This window comes from Aythya ferina (genome assembly GCF_964211825.1).
Source record: "Aythya ferina genome assembly, chromosome: 6".
NCBI classification, from domain to species: domain Eukaryota; kingdom Metazoa; phylum Chordata; class Aves; order Anseriformes; family Anatidae; genus Aythya; species Aythya ferina.
The window spans coordinates 14,985,377-15,005,082 of NC_140303.1; the positions used below are offsets into that span (position 1 = coordinate 14,985,377).

Here is a 19,706-nt window from a genome sequence, read left to right on the forward strand (position 1 = left end):
TGTTGTTGCACCAACTGCTATAGCACACTGCTCTCTGCATTAGTGTGCCAGCTTCCACCTCCTTTTCAGTCTCTATAGCAACACTGTTTCTCAGCAACTGGGAGACGCTTAGTAAAGACCCCCCAATTTAGAAATACTGCATTTTAATGATAAGAAATATTGGCTTTGAAACAAAGATCAAAGAAGTTTTAACTTTAATAATTCAAGATATTTATTACTAATTAATTAGCATTCTCTGTTTTGACTGCTTAGACAATTACCTGATACTTTGATCTGGGCTGTTGCCAGGCATTTGTTGTGAACAACATTTATTTAAAAGCAAAACCTTTAGAACTGTGTCTTGAAGTCAACTTTTAAGTGCTATAAAACTACTGGACTTTTCTGATGGTGTTCTCTGACTTCTGGGCCCTTAGTAAGTAGCTGAGATAAAGGTAAGCACCATTACTGTGTTTAAGAGGAGACATGGCAATTTCAGCCTTTGAACACAATATAGGATGTTTCACTCTTCTCAGGAAACAAATGTAATTGTAGTTTATTTTATGCATATTTCCAATGTTGATGGTATGTTTTCTGATTTTGAAAGACGGCTTCTTTGATAAGTCAATTGGTCTGTTGAGTTTTCTGTCTTACTTCATCTGTTTTGTAACTTAATTACGTAGTATGTTTAAAAATGCATTTTATTTCCTAAGGTACATATTCTGAGGACCTGTATAGATAAACAAAATATGTCTAAGTAATCAAAGCATGTTACTTTTGTTGCACATTCCAAGAGGATTTTAAGAGTAAGACTGTTCTTGTTCTGCTCTTAACAATAGTTGTGTTAATGGGATCCGAGTTTATAATTGTATAATATATTTCCTGTACACTTTGAATTAATTTTATAATTCTTTTTTGTTTTGTGGAAGTGCTATTAAATATTAATAAAGGGCAAAAGTAGACAAAATACAGCACCCTGGCTGAAATAGTGTATCAGTGAGTATTGTTAGTTCAGATGTGGTGTTTTGGTAGATAGATGTTCTTTTATGTTCATATTGCTTTCGTTATAAAGTAGATATGCTAATGGTGGAGTAGATCCAGCTGATTTCATCCAAACATTCCTATTGCAGTCAAGATCTGGACTCTTCCTAGAGTGTCCTATATAAAAATATAGATTGTATATATGTTAAGAATGCCTTTCATAACTTTTTACAGGCAGGGTTCATGGGTATAAAACATCCAATGTTGTGATGTTGCACAATGACGACCAGTTCAGTAAAATAGATGAAGTTTAATTTGAGATCCTGAATACTGTAGTATCAATGTGTTTATCCATATGGCTAATTGAAAGGGCAAACATTACCTTGTACTAGATAGAGAGCTTGTCATCTTACAACATCAAGTATTAATAGATTACGCATGCTGTATAACTCAGTGAAGTCAGTGGATCTACTCTCATGTGAGTGAGCAAATTGAATTCTTATTTACGTTTAGACTGTATTTTTACTTTCACATTCTTGCTTTATTTTATGTGCCTTTGGTAAAGAGACAAAAGGAGGAAGAAAGAGGCAAGTGGTGTCTTTGAAAGTCTATCTTTTAGAAAATATGCAGAGTTTAGATTGCTACACCTGGCTTTCACTGAAGACTTACATTATAGGTGCTTTTTTTATAGGTTATTTAGAGACTGAAAGACAAAGTTGCAGCTTTCACCAATTAAGATGGTGAGCAACACCTTTATGATCCAAGAATTATAGATGACTGAATATTTATCCTTGATAATTGTCTAGTATTCTGTAATGTTTATGACAAATGATCAATGACTCTCACTGGAAAAATGAAGTGAAAGTTCAGGTAAGTATAGTTTTAATACCAAAATCATTGTTTACATTTCAGATAGTTTCCAATTATTTAATTTTTATTTATTTAATCAAATTTCCGTTTTTTTTTTTTACTATAAGCCTTTTTTTGTCTCATGTAACATAAATCTGTTACAGCTAGCGTTTTTCAACTGTAGTATTAGCTGAGAGTTACTATATTGAATTCGTATTTATACTTTTATGTTTAAAAATATAATGTAGACTGGAACGTTAACGACCTAAGGCCTGAGGGAAGAATTTGTTTCTTTTATTATCAGTGACACAATTACTTTTGTTTTCAGAGCTGCATAAAGAAGTAGATTCATGGTTATGATTTCTTTATCACTTCCTTCTCAGAAAGAAATGATGTCTGCTCAGCTTAACCCTTCAAGTTTGAAAATTTTAGAAAATAGACTTGTAAGCAATTGTAATCAATGGATCTTGGGAATAGTCTAGTGTAAAGGTATGTTCTGTCTATGCTGAAATTATACACTATGGACTGTGTAGTAATCCTATATGTAAATACTGGATTCCTAGGTAGTGAAAGATCTCATCTGCTGTACTTGAAACTTGAAACTTTGGGGACGGTTTTCCTTTTCGTACAATTTTGCAGCTACTGGAATTACCTCTGTTTTATCCCGAGCAGATACCATGCAATTTTCTGGAGTTTCTCTGCACCTAACACCAAAGCTATTATGTTGTTTTATGTAATTCTGTTTAATTTCATCTCTGAAATTCATCCAGTAAATTGTTCAGATTAAAAGGTTTGATGTGAATGGTTCGATATGTCTCTGTCTAGATAATGTGGTTTTACACTTTGATTTGTTTCATTATAGAATGCCTAATGCCATCTGTCCATTTCAAATGGATCCAGACTTGCAGGGTAAGGATTTTTCTCTCCTCTCTCCCCCCCAGCTTTTCTCAAGAGATGTTTCTGTGTCTGTTTGGACAGAAACTAATGAATTGTAAAGAAGTCATACCGCTTATGGAATCTCTGTGCTATAACATATAAATAACATACACTGCTGTGGTGCCTGTGGTTTTGGATCTGTTCTTTCATCTTCCGTTGCCATTACCACCTTGACTCATGGAATGGTCAAGCACACAATGGTCATGTTTCCAAATTTATAATTTATGATATTTTTTTTTTTTCACATGTTCTACAATAGGTGTGAAGGATAGCTATACATTCCCTTTTTAAGTGTAAAATCTTGGGTGATACTTCATCTGCTATATAACAGGTAGTGCAAAATGCAGATCAGGTAACTAGCTGGAAATGCCAAGAAACAGTGCACTCTTTTCTGTTTGTGTAGGAATTCTTTTGTCAGCTTCTCAACAAAGGGCATTTATGAGTCTTGAGGTAAAATTTGACTCACTGCAGAACCAGTTGTGTGCTAGTTTTCTGTCCAAGGGGAAAGTTCCATCCCTATGAGAAATGAAAGCATTGAGTTGTTCTGAGCTGCCAAAAAGCCTCACATAAATAATAATCCTAAAACATTTTGATTTAATTTGAGCTTTTTTTTCTTTGCCTGATGTTTACTTATGTGCTCTTGCAAGGTAATTCTGGAACTATTGCTTGACTGGCACAAAATGCCTTACTTTGAAGCCACATATCATCTATAAGGATGAGCTTGAATCACAGATGTAGTAAAAGCAAGAGAATAGCAGATGGCTATTAAAACAGACTCCCTCCATTTAGAAAGTCATCTTGCACATGGAAGATGTTCAAGTTGGATCATATGCACATTTCTAACATTTGTATTCCTTCTTAGAGAAGGAAAATAAGCATTTGGGACTTAATCCATAGCCTATGGAAAACTGTGGGAGTCAGCCTGTTCCTTTCAAAAAAGCTTTAGATCAGGTTACTGAAGAAAGAGAACTGATGCTGCATGGAAGTAAAAACTCATTTTTCACATTGTATGACATGCTATACTACATCTCCAAATAATATTACAAAACATAATGTGACAAGAGCAGGAGTAGACAGATGGTATGGCTGATACAGCTTATTTCTATATCGTAAGCAGCATCTGGGAAACAGCAGAGCCCATAATTTGCTGGCTATTAACATTAGTCTGGCACATTTGTGGAGAGCCATTGCACACAGATTGGACCATTTCCAGACTAAACAGGTAGAGAGTTTTGTAAATTATTTCTACTCAATTGTGCATATTTGTTATTTATCTTTGATCTTTATCAACTGTGAGTAACTCTTCCTCCCTGAACTACATCAAGAAAGCCTCTGAGGGCAGGACTAAGTCCCATTGTAGTTACTAAAGCTACTGTGATCAAGCCTTGTTTTTCCTGTCATAAAGTTCTGAGTATGCGTGTAAAGTAGCAGTTATAGATCAAGTTCCGAAGCTCTTACTTCCCACTCAGAAAAACATGCTTTATTGATGTGAAAGGAATGAGCTGAAGTCATTTAAGGGCATAGGATTTAGTCAAGCAGCTTGAGTGGAATTACTAAGCAGAGATGTCAAAAGCCAGTTGCTCTGGTAAATTGCTTATCTTCCGAGAGAGTCCCAGATGTTGATCTTGACAGAAAATTTGTTTAAGTCTTGAAACAATATGCATCCCAAACAATAACCCTGCTGTGCAGACTGGCAAACTGTTCCTTGTAGAAAAAGCATCTCTACTCTGATCAAGAAGGTATTTTGCCTAGAAATATTATTTCAGTATGATCTTGGCTAAAAAAAAAAAAAAAAAGGACATTTTTATCAAAATGAACAGAATTTCAATGATGTTCAGAATTCTGTCTACAGAACAGCCCTGAAACTACGCGCAATACAAAGTCTGTGCCAGTGTTAGTAGATGAAGAGGATCTCATACTTTGACAGGGAGATAAATCCGTAAACATTCTGTGTTGCTGTCACCATGAGTTGTTATGCTACTTTGCTCTCTCATTTTCCACGTGGGAAACTCAAAGTGCATTATAAACAGTGAAGAGCCAGATAGTAGTTCATATACAGCTCAATTTTTACCCGCCTTTGAATGTCAGTGGAAATACATTACAATTCTAAAGGCATTGGAGAACTGAGTTACTGTTACTATCTACAACATTGGTACATAGACATCACTGGCAATTATGAATCTTTATACTATTATACTTGTTAAGTGTCAAATTCTTACATGATTTATTGGAAATAATCATGTATCATCAAAAAGCATTGACAGGCACTAAAATATTAATGAGAATTATTATACTATAACATTATAAGTATTATAATGGATATACTGTAATATAATATTGCAAGTATTAATGAGTAACATTATAAGTATTAATGTGAACAAACTAAAATATGATAGGCAGAAAACCCCTTGGGTTTGAAGTGAGAATTCTGTGCAAGCAAAGAGCTGTGGAACAAAGCCCTGGGCACCTAGCTTGTTTTGAAATTACTGGATATAAATTCTATATTGAGCTAGAATGCATGGATATCTTGAATCTTCCACTGGAAACAGTCTGTTGATGAAAACTCCCAATCATTGCCAGTGAATCCAATCAATGCCATTGCATTTCCTCTATAATTTGGATGCAGTTAAGCATGCTATCTCCCTTCTCTTCCTAACTATTCTAAAATCACATCCAGACACTTTTAAATAAACCCAGCAAGACCATTCCCAGTTTATTTCCTTTTTATGTCGAATAGTGTTTTAGATTTTGTTTTCCAGACTTGTCTTAACTAGGCACTTTTAATTGGAGCAGAAAAAAAAAAGGTCCACCTTCCATTCAAGAGGAAGCAGGGATCCTCATTTGTTTCTCCCTTTGTTTTCTCACAGTGGATTTGCTTGATGTTTCTCTGATTCAGCACATCTTGTCAAGTGAACAGAGACAGAGGGAAAAGCAGATTTCTCTGAAAGAGCAGCAGCTCTCTGGAATGCTGAAGGAACTGTTCCAAAGGGCAAGATTAGAAAAACCAGGCCAGGTAGATCCAAGAGCTGCCAAATTCACATTGAGCCTACTAAAAGCCATGTATGACAGGTGAGAAGAAGCACAAATATGAATCCATCACAAAGTACTGCTAGATCAAGTCTGTTTCTACTCTTCTTATGTCATTTATATGTGAAACTCCTTTATTGATGGTATTTTGCTTAAGTTACACATAGTGAGAGTAGTTCAGGTATAGGAAGATGAGGCACAAAGCTTTAACAGAAGAACAGTGGTTAGATGTTTCCAGACATACCTGGAAATCTAGATGTCTTCCTGCCCATACTAACTTTCTGTGAGCAGCTTTCTACAAAGAGTGGCTCTTCTTTTGGCTGCTAAGGTATTTTCTTACACTCCTGAAAAATAACCCGTATTTGCCTTTATATATACACAAGTCAAGAATTTGCCAGTCACTTTTCATTATTCATTTTTCTCCAGCTTAAAATATTCATCAGCCAGTTACAAAACACTACCCGTGTTTCATAACTAAGCTGATCAGCTTGCTCCTGCAAATGGCAAATCTTTTTTTTGGGGGGGGATAATAAGCAAGCAGCTTGTAGACCGTAATTTTCTCATATATTGTTTGTGAATAATTTATTAGTTCACTAAAGGCAAATTTGGTTCATGACTGTATCAGATTTAAAAGAAAAGGTTAAGTTCATTGTTGAGTTTATTCACTACAGATGAAATTTATTCCCTCCTACATCAGAGTAAAGCTTTTTTACTGGGAGCGTGAGTATGATGTAAGTGGTCTGCAGGACTTTGTCTTGAATTACTATTAATTACATGATATTTAAGATCCCATGTTAAGAACTTTTTGTACTTACGAGAGTAAAGGCTAAGAATAAATGGGTGTATTTCAAAACAAGCTAGAATCATCAACAGTGCTTTGTAATTGGTGTGCTATAAGTACGAACCCAAGGAAATCATTCACAAGAATGTTCTTTGCATATCTTGATCCTTTTTTCTGTTTTCCTGGTAAAACAGAAAATGTATCATTTTCTTCATGCTATAATGTGTTTTTGAACTTTTTTCACAAGTTTTTTTTTTTTTTGGCCATGTATATAGGATAGAAAAAGCATCTTATGCTTTTCTTCTAAGTGTGTTTTCTCCGCAGAGTGCTGTTCTCCACTCTTAACAATGGAAAGTCTTTCAAGTCAAGAGTATATGGGGGCTTTTCCATGTCTGTGTGGTTGTTTACTTATATGCTTATTAAAGTACAATAAGGTATACAATTGAAAACCTTTATGAGTTTTGAGAGTAGCTGTCACAGAGACATTTTTACTAAGTTTCATTAAACAGCAATGCCTAGTTAATATTCTGTGTGTATTCCCTTTCTCTTCAGTGAATGTTTAGTCTTACATAGCTTTAATCTTGGATTTTCCTTTATGAAAGTTCTGGGAAAACTAAATGTATAATTGAAAATCTAGAAACTTTTGACCAACAATTTCCCATATAGATCATACTTTGGAAGCTATTACAGCTTTCTTCAATTTGCTCTGTAACAATGCAGTTTAGTTAAAGATTCTTGAAGACAACTTTACGTAACAAATTTTAAAGTAAAACTGCTTTGCAAAAGTGATATTTTAAATATAGAATAGTAAGATTTTCGGATTTATGGTTTCCCATTAATATGTTTTGTCTTCACATAAAGAAGCTTTTTTCATTTAGTGCCTATGTTGCAAAGTTGGGTTCTAAAATAAGGTTTATTCTTTATGACTTGCATTATTCAATGGTCAAATGAAGGTCCTTCTCCTGCATATATCCTTGTGATTAAATCAAGTTGGAATGAAATTAAAGGAAGTCAACCCAAGGGTTGCTCAGGGCAGGTCTGGGGCCACAATGAAGCTGGCTGATGATATAGTAGAAAAAACACTTTGTAGTCCTACTTTTTCTTTCATATTTGGGAAGGCTTTCCACAAGTGAAGAGTAGGATTTATTTTTTTTTCTTTAAGGAAAGTGAAAGTATTGTAAAAATAAAGTATTGCAAAGTAAGTATTGTAAAAGTAAATTTATATCTTAAGTGGAATGTGAGGTCTTTGAAGGAGGTACTGTCTGTTTTATAATTGCATGGTATTTTGAACAGTTAATATTGTAGTCGTGTTCAATGACAAAGGGTCCTAGACATAAAGTATCACAAAAATGCTACATCAGTTATATACGTACAAAAGGATATGAGATTTGGAGTTGTCTTCAAATGTAGCAATATTTTTTCTTAAGAGATTGCATTTTTCACATTATTGGTGAATATAGTGTAATTTATTTTATTTTCCTAGATCTGGAACGGGTTATATCAAAACTAGATCTGTTGCAGCTGCCTTAATTGCTCTTTCAAGAGACACTCTACTTGCTAAATACAGAGGTGGGAAGTGTACAGTTTTATATACTGCCTAAAATACCAAATGTTGAGGAAAACATTTAAAAGAGAATATAGTTCTGCCATGCAAAAAGTACATTATGTCAACTGCGTTGTTGTAGGGCTGATGTGGAAGGATACTTTTTCATTAATGTTCATATTCGTCTTTGCATAAACAGTCTCAGAAAAAAAGACATAATACAGCTTAAGATTGCAGAGCTCAAAAATAAAGGCCAACTTCTTTTTGCCTAGCAAAAATGAACAGAAACGCCCTAGTTTTAAGTTTCACTAGAGCAGAAAACATATTTGTATATTAGATCCTGGATTTTTTTTAGAGTCCTTCTAACACTAGACAAAAAATGCTTAAAGAGCTAAACATAACAGATGAAAGCAGCCCAATGCAATGGGCAGCACAAAGATTTCTGCCTGAGTTAAGTGCTCAAAACAGAGAATAAATGGACCACAAGTGGCATATTGGTCTCATATTCTTCCATTGCACATTATGTATTTCCTTTCAAATTACTTGGAATTGACAATTCAAAATTTAAACAGGGCATATCTTGTGTAAACTTGTTTAAATGTATTTCTTATAGCCATGGAAATGAGTTCAGTGTTTCCTTCACCCTTACCAGTCTTAGCTGCCATGGACAAGGGACCTCCATAATTTCCTTGCTTTCCTTCTCCTTCCCCTGCCAGTAGGGGAAAGTGTTGTTACAGCAGTCATTGAGAGCCTGCGTTAGGTAGACAAGGAAATAACTTTTTTGAGAAGGTTACTTGGTAATTCACAATTATCATGCAGATTGCCTGAGAATGAGTAGCTAGAAGACTCTTCACGCTCTGCTAGTATTCTAGTTTCTTTCCTCTGGTTATTTTCAGCTTTTTTTGAGTTTTATGCTGTTCCTGATGGGAAGAAGTTCTTGATTACTCGTAGTGCCCTGAGAAGCCTGCTAACAGACTTAAATCAGGTAATGCCACTGCAGTGCTATTAGACAACAGGTCTTGTAGGGGGGATTCTAATCCAGGAGAAAAACACACATGGGTGATGTGTAACGTTTGGTAACGTTATGGAACTGAAGTCAGTAGGGTACTGTGTGGACGTAGGGATCTGCTATGCAGAGTAGGTTAAAGAATAAAACCCTGTAGCTCCTCTTAGTCTGAATAATGCCTGGCATCAGTATGTCTATACATTCATTTTGCTTGAGCTTAAAGGTCCTGGGAACAGCTGCATGCAGCTGTTGCTAAAGCAACTCCTAACTTAGATGTCTACTCAGTAGAATAGCTTGCAGTTGCACAATAATGCCTTAGCATACAAGTATTTCCAGCTGATCTGGTGCTGAACACCAGTTCTGGGGTCTGAAAATGACCCCTGAGATTCAAACCTACTGTCTTTCAGTATTCTAGTATGGTAACATAATGTGTTAATCCATTAGAGTAAGTGAGCTGGGAGCAAATCATTCTGACACATGCTGAACTCTGAAATTGCACACTGGTGGCATGAATTTGAATAGATTTTCTTCAGAATAGTATGTAAAGTGGCATTTCTATCGAAGCTTCACCACCTGTGTGCTGTCACCATCTCAGCAGAGCATGGTAGGAACATCTGTTTTTTATTGAGGTGTTTCTAAGCATTTCTTCTTGATGCAGATCCCAGCCATTGTGGAAGAAAGCTGCACTCTGTCTTGTGTGGAAATCGCTACTCACAGCTGTTTCCAAGGGGTGAGTGAAATTCTGATGTCCTGAGAAATGACTTTGAATGTAGCTGGTAAATTAAAATTGCAAGTGTATTACCATGTGGCATACACCAGTACCTATTTTTAAGGAGCAGGGCTGTTCATCAGTCTTGCAGTATAGGGAGATTGATATCTACAGATACTACTGAAGACTTGCATTTATTCCAAAGCCTTTGAAACCCAGCAGCATTTTATGTGAATGAAAAACATTACACTAGCAATATCAGAGCTTTTATTAGGAACTTGAGATGAGACACCAGTTTTTTTCAAGCAAATGGCTGAAGTTGAGATGTATATTTTTTCCAGGTTCTGAATTCAGCAATTGTTGAAGAAAAATTCTTGTCTTGGCTGAGATCAGAGCCCGCTCTTCTGCTGTGGCTCTCTACATGTTACAGATTATCAGCTTCAGAAACAGTTTCTCACCAGGTTAGATGCAGAGTCTGCAAGAATTTCCCCATTAGAGGCCTCAGGTATGTCAGTAATTACTGTAGTCTTTAGCATCCACATAAATAGTTCTTACTATTGTTTGCATACTCTGCAGGCTATAACTACTGTATTAAACAATGAACATTTTACCGTTAGTCTGTTCTTGCTAATAGTAAGCTTAGAATGTTAGGTTTGTTTTTTTTTGTTGTTGTTGTTGTGGGTTTTTTTTGTTTTTTTTTTTTCATTTTTAGCTCTTTGTATAGTCACAAATCATACATCAATAATGTAGTAATATTACATTTCCATAAGAGCAGTGGATACAGATAATCTGGTGCATAAGAAACATATGAAGGTGTAACTGCAATCTCAAAAACTATACTAGAACAGGTGTTTCTTCCTTGGATTGAGTTCAATGGAGCAAATTAATAATATCAAAATCATGAGTGGGTTCTGGAGATTAGTCTGTTGTCGTTTGGACAAAATAACTCTTGCATTCAAAGAATGCTGGTGAAAGTCTTTGTTTAAAACAGAGGTGCTTCTCTGCATTTCAGAAACCAGGGGTCTGGACTTCTAGTAGTCAATCTTACTTTTACACCAAGTTCTCTGTTGCAGGGAAATAACCTAATCTGTTTAACTTCTTTACCGAAAGGGTTGTTAGACATTGGAACTGGCTGCCCAGGGAAGTGGTTGAGTCACCATCCCTGGAGGTCTTTAAAAGACGTTTAGATGTAGAGCTTAGTGATATGGTTTAGTGGAGGACTTGTTAGTGTTAGGTCAGAGGTTGGACTCGGTGATCTTGAGGTCTCTTCCAACCTAGAAATTCCGTGTCTGTGTATGTGTCTGTGTCTGTTTACCTTCATAGGTATCGCTGTTTGAAGTGCCTGAATTTTGACCTTTGCCAAGTCTGCTTTTTCACAGGCTGTCTCCGCAAACCACATAAGAGGTCACATCCTGTTGTGGAACACTGTGTGCAGGTAGAGTCCTATTGTACTGATTCATTGCCCTGTTCAGGTTCTTTATGTGGGCAATTTGGCAAGAGACTCTTGAACTACATTGATTATAAAATTATGTATATATCAGCCATGGTGCCCATGAGACATTAGTATTATTCATCTGGGAACAGTGAGTCAGGGAAAGGAGAAAAGGGGGCTTCTAACTTTAGGAATGTTCTGTTCTGAAATAACTGAACAGAGACATGAAATGTCATAGTGTGAGTCCTCTTCCCAGGCTGCTGTATGGCAGATTTGCCTTTTGCAGCACTTCCTTACACCTGTGGAAAGGTCCTACAGTGTGTCCCACTGCTCCTTCCTCCCAGTGCCACTGCGGAATCATTCAGAAATTAATATCCATCCTGAAGTTGTACTAACTCCTGCATGAAACTTCCTTTGTTCTAGACATTTTCAACTTTATTGTAGAACTTGTAGATTCATTTGTCCCTGTCAGCTGGGGACAGCATGAAGAGCCAGCATAGGCCCAAGTAAGCTCACCTCCTTGAGCTCCATCACAGGGGCAACTTGTGCTTTCATTGCTCCAGCAATGGACTTCAGCACTGGGAGACTGTGTCTGTTTAAATTTTCACATTGTCTGTACCAGGGAGTGGGCTGCTGAGGCAGGATTTGAAAACTCAGCACTGTTTCTGTTTACTGTGCTGACACCTTGTGGTAATTTTATTACCATATTAAGAAACAACTAGGACGCATGCCGTGTATTTTCTTCTTTTTTCCTGTTCAATTGTCAGGGCTCTTCCAATGTTCGTTACCAATCGTCTCCTGGGGCAGAACTGGCTTGTGTCCTCCCATAAAACAACTACGGAGCATAGCTATACATGAGCCTGGCACTGCTGTGACAAATTGAAGTATGGTTTTCACTGTGTAAGAGGAGAACATGAAACACAGAAAGCTGTATACATTAACACCTCTTATAATTAGTAAGAGTATTTCTTTCTGTTGATGAAAGGAGAACTTAGGTACTAGTTGGACAGAATTCTTGTTGTGCCTTTGAACTTTATCACTGTAATTGTCAAAACCTTGTATTAAACATTTCCAGGTTGCCTGAATTTATCCTGGACAGTGTTTTGCTTACATACCAGAATTGGAGCTGATCTTGCCTGTGGTCCTTCATCATCGTCCACCTCAGCTCCAGTTCTAGGGCTCAGACAGCAGCTTCAGCTGTTGAACGAACAGACCTTTGCTTGCACATGTATTGCCTTTGCCTTGGGTGTGCCTTTTTTTTTTTCTGGGCAGCTGCTTGAAAATTCACTCCTTTCTCTTTTATCCTTCATTCCAATAGATGTCAGCAAAGGCGAGTGCAAAGCACTTTCTCTGCACTGTCAGGAACAACCTGTTTCAAGACTGCTGCAGAAGAAAGGAGGCTCAGAGAAGGAGAGCTCTGGAGATAACAGAGGAGAGGCAGTTCCCTGCTCACAAAAAGATTGTGTGAGTTTCTGTTTTCAATGAATCTATACTCTCTGAATAAAGTGTCAGGCTGTAGGATATTGCTTGATTGTGTCCTTTGAGTAAATGACTTTGTTGTGACAGACCATGTCATGATTTTTCCATAAAAAATAGAAAGCATAAATAGGAAATTGCTGCACATTGTTCTGTTGCTTAACCACGATTACAGTGCTGACAACCTAATGACCAGTTGTCTTATAGAACATCACATGCTTGTGTCCTCCTTCCCTCCTTCCTTTAGCATCTCTTTCTCTCTGTGCCATTTCTTATGCTCAGTCTAAGGTCAAGCATTGCAAATATTTAGCACCTGTCATTGAGTGGGTTTTTAAGCACCTCCTCCATGACAAATTCATTGGAAATTGACTGAATGGTTCCTGCATCTGAACCACAGTGTTTTCAGTGAATGTCATTCTACTCAAGTCCTACTGAATCGCAGTCCTGTGGGATTACTCACAATAGTGAGTAGCTGATTTTTTGCATCACCATTACCGTTCCTTTAGATCACTTCTGTTTTGCCTGCTTTTAGTTAATTTGTGAACTCATTACTGTGTTTCCTCTGATCATAGTAGTTAATAATGAGCATTGGAGGTTGTTATGATTTTCCGTATAGTTACTCCTTTCTTGCTCTGGCCTTTTGGTTGATGTTTAGGTGAAGAGAACAATGATACGAGATAAGCACTAAAAACATATGTAGGGGGAAATTCTTTACTAGCTATATAAAGCCTTAGCAACTCTCTTGCATCTCACATTCTCCAAATGAGGATTCAGTGAGACTGAAAAAGGGGAAAAAGGTCAGTCCTCTCTAAAAGAATTAAATTAAATTAATTTCATCCTTGTGGGAAGGAAGAGAAAAATCTGGTTATAAAACTCTTTGCTACACTGCTAGGTAAATACTAGAAACCAAATTTTTTATATACACTAAGGTCAGTGGGTGATAGTTACAGTGATTCTTGTAGAGAATATTTCAGTGTTCATTCTTTAGAATGTGGTGAAATGCAAAATATTTTCCATTGTTAAATTATCCCCACTTGTATTCAGCAACAAAAATTCACTCTATGTTCTGAATATCATTTAACTCTTCTGTGGGCAGTCGCAATTTCTTTGCAATTCTGTGGGTTTTTTTCTTACCTCATGCTTGGGTAGCAGTCAATGAGAAAAAACAGAATTTGGAGTTGCCATTATAGGTGTCACTGACAGGTATCTGGGCTTTTCCCAGCATAGAATGGCCTGCACAGCAGGGTATCTGGCCCTTTGCTATCCTTTTGTAGTTGAATTTCGTAATATCTTTAGCTCCTTCTTAATATTGGAAGTTAAAAAGAGAAGTAGCAAATTGCACTGATGCTAAATGGGTGGAAAGAAGAATCTGCTGTTGAAGTTCTGTTGAAAGAGTGGAATTTGGTTTTAAGGAATTTCATTCTTTCAGCCAAAATATGCTAGCAGGCATAGACAGATCATTCCCTTTTCTTAGTCAATAGTAGGCTGTCTGTCTATACACAGTGCATTAGCTGTATTTTGATTGTTCTGGGTACCAAAACCATGTAAAGCTTGATCTTTTGTCTACTCCGTATTTCTTTGTTGGTGTACAGTCCCCTTGCAGAACTCAGTACTTCATCATTCCCTGAAAACCTGTCTCTCCCAGTGGACAGACCTGTCCTGGAGTCACCCATGCTTGTATCTAAAAGCAGAACTGTAACACACAAGAGTAAGAATAACAGTGAGACGCCAGAGCAAGACAAGACAAAAATTCAGGTGAGTGAAACATGAAGGTGTAGTGATACTAAAGCTGGGAGGAAGACCTACCATGTTAACTATCTAACTGATGTCTAATGACCAGTGAAAAAGAATGGACAGCTTCACCTTTTTGTTAATTTCTCACATATAGAAAAAAATGGGGAATCTGAAAACTTAGTGAACAAGACTCCTTGACTTCCGTGACTGTCAGAAGCAGTTGTAGGAATATTTGCTCTGTAAACTTTTTTATTTTCTAGTTGTCTTAAAGCAGCATGATAAAGACTGCCTCAGCTAGAGCCCTCTCTCTATTCTGACAGCAAAAAATGCCATCATGTCCTCCCACTGCAAGCAAATGTCAAGGAAGGACATCTTAATTCCTAATAGGCTTGGACCTTTTTTTTTTTTTTTTGTCACCATAGCAATATAAGAGGACAGAATGGGCCCTTCTTAAGGATTAACCCAGAGTAGTGTCCACTCCAACTAAAATAGCTCATGCATAAAAGCTCTTCACCAATCTATTTCCAGGTTCCCTGCATAGAAACAATGCTAGAGGAGTGGAAAGGATAGTGTAAATAAAAATAAGTACATAGCAGTTTTTGTGTTTCTATATTTATTTGAGAGGTTGGTAGCTCTGTCCATACTTGGAATATACAGAACAATGGGTTGTGGGTTGTGTTCAGACCAGTTTGTGTCATCCACTTACCCTGTTCTTCCCAGAAGCCAAGAATGCAGTAACTGAGAACTACCCTGTATGTGTCAGGTCACTTCCTTGGCAGTTTCCTGTGCTACTCCTTGGAATAACTGTCTTCTAGGACTCTGTCCAGCATGAGCTATGTGCCAGCAAGCACATATCTGCAGTAGCAATGGTGGGCAAATATTGCTTAAGCATGTCATTTTGATGGCTGGCATTTGTCATTTTGGAAAACACTGAGACAGGACTGTAGTGGTACTCTGTCACATGCATTGCAGTCTTGTTCATTTTCCCTCTGGGATGAAAATTCTTTTTGAGCAGTTTTATACTGATTTCCAACATATTGGAAAATGAGTATAAATCTGTTAGTGCAGATTGCTTAAAAAGATGCAGATTGTAGGTCCAATGCAAGGTAGCTTTTAAAAGAATCCGTTAGCTTTTGAAGGTCCTGAGGTCTCAGCTATGCGTCTTACAATTAAATGGCAAACCTGATTCCAGACCATCTTATACCATGCCTCTAAGGCAGTTTACTTTGAAAGTTTATCCCTGACTTCTGGAACTACTGTCCTGTGTGACTCAGAGATTTCTACTTTAATCCAAAGATCAGAGGTTTTTCTTCTTCCTTATGCATCCAGTCTGTCTCCTTCCATCTCCTTCTTCCAAAGCAGTTGTGTGACTTGGGAGAGACTGTTTACAAATCAGAATATTCTATTTTGCAGAAATTCAAAGGTATGAGGTTTTATTCTGATTGAAAACAAAACAAATTCTGAAAACACTTAGAATGTGCCATAGGACAAAGAATTTGTTCTATATTGAGTAAATTTTCCAGTCTTTTCTAATAGCCATTAGAAATGCATTAATGTGTATGTTGGTTGCAATCAGCTGATAAGTTTAGTAAATCTGTAAAATGGGCCAATTCCCCAATTTACCATGCCTGTCTATAGCAGAATTTGCCTAGAAAATAAAATTTTATTGCTGATAAAATCGCGAACAGATATTTTTCTCTTCTTTATTACAGGCAATAGCCTCTTTTGAAGCAGATATGTTAAAAATGCATGATTCCCTCAGAAGTATTCACAATGAAAGCAGGTAGGTAAATGCAATAATACAACTGAAGACTGGTGGGCAATACTGTTCCAGTGAAAAATGTTGAGATTTTAAATAATTTCGTGTCAAATGGGGATGAATGAAGTAGCTCAGCAACAAAAATCACAAGTGAAGATCACTGGAAAAACAATTTATAGAATCATAGAATCATAGAATATCCTGAGTTGGAAGGGACCCTTAAGGATCATCAAGTCCAACTCTTGACACCGCACAAGTCTACCCAAAAGTTCAGACCATGTGACTAAGTGCACAGTCCAATCTCTTCTTAAATTCAGACAGGCTCGGTGCAGTGACCACTTCCCTGGGGAGCCTGTTCCAGTGTGCAACCACCCTCTCTGTGAAGAACCCCCTCCTGATGTCAACATTTTGTTTTGCTTTCATCAGCATTACTGTAATTATTAGTTTAAATAATGTCAACTTGATAATTCACTTCAAGTTTTTAAATCAAGGTAGGGTATCTCTATAAAGAATATGCTTTAAGGCAAATAGAGGTAACAGGCCTGACAGAGTAACTGCTGCAAAAAAAATCATGGCTTAGATTACTACAGAAATCCCTTCTGGTGTTCAAACCTTTGACATAGGATATTATATTGATATTTAATACTTACTATTAGAATATGACACATTTCACATTCATTTTTCTTTTCTGTGTATGGTATGGGCTTAGCTGTAACCATGCTCACCTTTTTCTGTCACTTTTGCTTTTCCCTCCATTTTTTTGTATATATATACAAATGTGCTGTGGATGTAATTGTGTCTGTGACCACTGAAACCAGAGTCTGCAGGTCAGAGGTCTGCGATAAGAGTTGCCAGAATAGTTGCTCTTAGAGGGACTACTGTGACATCTCTTCCAGTTTCAGCCACCTTTTTGGGAAACATCAAACCCTAAGATGCAGGGCATAGTTCCTGGCTGCACTTCCACTCAGCTCACATCTTTCCTCTAGAACACTCCAGTTCTTGATAATTCTGTTTATACAGCCTAATTCTTGAAATACTGGCCTCTAAGCCAGAAGCTGTTTCCTGAACTGTAAAAGAAAGGAAAGTTTGTGCTACAGTGTTTGCTCTATTCTGTGATTGTATATATGTGTGTGTAATGGGTTATCTGATCCAGCAAAATTCCCACCCTTCTGTGTCCCTGTAAGGAACATGAAGAAGCAATTCAATAAATGGAAGGACAAAGTGCAATTTCTTCACAGCTGCCAGGAAGACAGAAGCTGCAAAATAGAGACAACACTCCAAAGCTTGAGAGCAAGCCATGAAAACTTGCAAATGGAGCTGCAGCAAATAAAGCAAGATATAAAGGTATAGTGATAAATGTATGAAAAATCTTTACAACTATGGACAATTACTGAACACTAATTACTACTTTTCTTGCAGATCAGAAATCTTGGTACTATTTCATACATTCTCTGCTTATCTGCTCCATTTTTTGTCTTCAGAGAAAGCAGATAGGCTTATTGCAGCAGTGATTTTCTTCTCACTCTGTATATATTTAGCACCTACCCCAGACAGATGTGTCTGGGTTGTTTGGATACTACTGCAATTAAAATAATGACAGGGGTTTCCAATAAGAGTGAGAAAATGGTTTCCAACAGAAGTGTTAGATACTTCATTGTGGTTGTTCCTTTAGAGTCCCATATTAACACAAAATAAATAAAATACTTCTCTGTCATTTCTAACTTTTATCTTGTACTGGGATGTAATACAGACGTCTTATGGAAAATATTTTATTAATTTAAATGAACAAGAGTTAATGTATTTTAAAAGAATCTCTAAGGTTCTGAAAAGGCCCTGTTTTACAGGGATTTCATATGTGTGTGCCACTTGCAGCATTTTGTACCATTTTTGACCATGCTACTTTTAGAGTGTTTTTCAGATCAAACATATAGGAAGGCCAGACACATCTGTAGTGCACAGCTTAATATCACTAGCACATGGAGTCCACTGTGACCTGGTGTGTCATACCATCCTCTGTATATGCTATGACACTGGTCTGTCCCCAACTTGTAGGGCTGGCTGCACATGTGCAGTTAGGTGTCCAGCGCATTCCAGTTACTCAGATTCAGTGTTCGTGCAATAATGGTATTTGCCATCCTGGTTCTGACTAGAAAATTCCAACTACAATCGTGGCACTGACAAACAGACTGTTTTTGGAATTTTGGATGTTAAAAGGTTTGAGATTTTGATACATGTTTAATATGTTTTTTTTTTTTTCCCTTAGTTTAATTATTTTAGGATGATTTTTCCTGCAAATTTAGCCTTTGAACATTATTATTGCCATTTTTCAATGGCATTGAAGCATATGATGTCCTCAGATCAGAACTGTGGAAAAAGTGGACACATAGATTGTCCAAACTCAAAGTTTCATTTCACTGCAGAGAAATATTTTATTTGTGGAAAGAATTGGTTTTAATACATGAGAAATTAAAGAAATAATAATAATTATTATTATGACTCCAAATATTTTTTCCCACCTATTTTATCTCTACCAGCAACCAAAACATAAGTTATTTTTATGTTGTTTCTGTGTTTTGTCTTTTGTAGACCATGTTACAGTCAACCACACATCCTTCTTTTTCACTGCATCAGAATATGATGCCAAGAAATCAGCATGTCCTTCTGGAAAGGAGAATGCAGGGTGGATTCAATCCTGCTGAAATAAATCCCATTTCCAGAACATGTGCGGACTGGAAAGCTTTGAATCGCCCCAACTCTGAAAACAGAATGCAGCTTTTAGAGACACCTGAGGTTCCTGCTACAATGAACTTTATATTCTCAGAAGACCCAGTGAAGTCATTGACCCTGCAGCGTGACGGACTTTTGATTGGACAATGTAAAAAAGCAAAAGAGAATCAAACTTACCTGCCTGAATTGATGGAAAACTCCTGCAGTGGCATTGTGGGGAATACAGTTCTCACTCCCACTGCAATACAGATACCACCTGATAAAAAGGAAGTCAGTGAGGAAGTGGAACTGCAGCAGCTAGTGATGAAATTGAAGGATGCATTGTCTCTTCAAGCCCAATCAGGTACAAGTTCTCCTGGTTATCTAGACATGTTTTCTCACCTTCATCCAGTTTACTTTACAATATCATTCATAATAATTTAACCCTCAGAGGAAACCCTCATAAATAATTTAACTCTCAGAGGAATCTTACCTTTGCCATTGTAGAAGTACTCCAGTGCTATACTATAGGATGGAACACTTCTCTTTAAGGTGGAATATAGCCCCTAATGCTTGAGTAATTTGAAACAGGTTAAGTTAAAGCATGTAAGAGGAAGTCAGTCTCAGCAGTCAATTAAGGAGCATACTCATACTGATAAGGCCACTGGAGGTCTCTTCTGTTGCCCGTGCTGTGACATAATGACTCTAGTCCCAGGCAAAATTGCAGCAGTCCAAATGCCTTTGTAATCAGTGGTCTTACTACAGCAGAGCTTTGTTCAATACTCATGATG

At 37.0% G+C, this 19,706-nt stretch overlaps 1 protein-coding gene across 1 annotated transcript in view; it reads left to right on the top strand.

The window, feature by feature from the left end:
- The first annotated feature begins 2,654 nt into the window (after positions 1–2,654).
- DYTN (dystrotelin) overlaps positions 2,655–19,706 on the top strand; it is a 46,334-nt gene continuing 29,282 nt past the window's right edge. The window contains 13 exon segments of the mRNA XM_084524169.1: positions 2,655–2,715; positions 4,561–4,635; positions 5,610–5,811; positions 8,034–8,119; positions 8,990–9,078; positions 9,758–9,829; positions 10,150–10,313; positions 11,132–11,243; positions 12,559–12,704; positions 14,309–14,471; positions 16,163–16,233; positions 17,394–17,553; positions 18,796–19,279. Of these exon segments, the coding sequence (XP_084380295.1) occupies positions 2,670–2,715; positions 4,561–4,635; positions 5,610–5,811; positions 8,034–8,119; positions 8,990–9,078; positions 9,758–9,829; positions 10,150–10,313; positions 11,132–11,243; positions 12,559–12,704; positions 14,309–14,471; positions 16,163–16,233; positions 17,394–17,553; positions 18,796–19,279 (1,870 nt within the window). The 5' untranslated portion in view covers positions 2,655–2,669.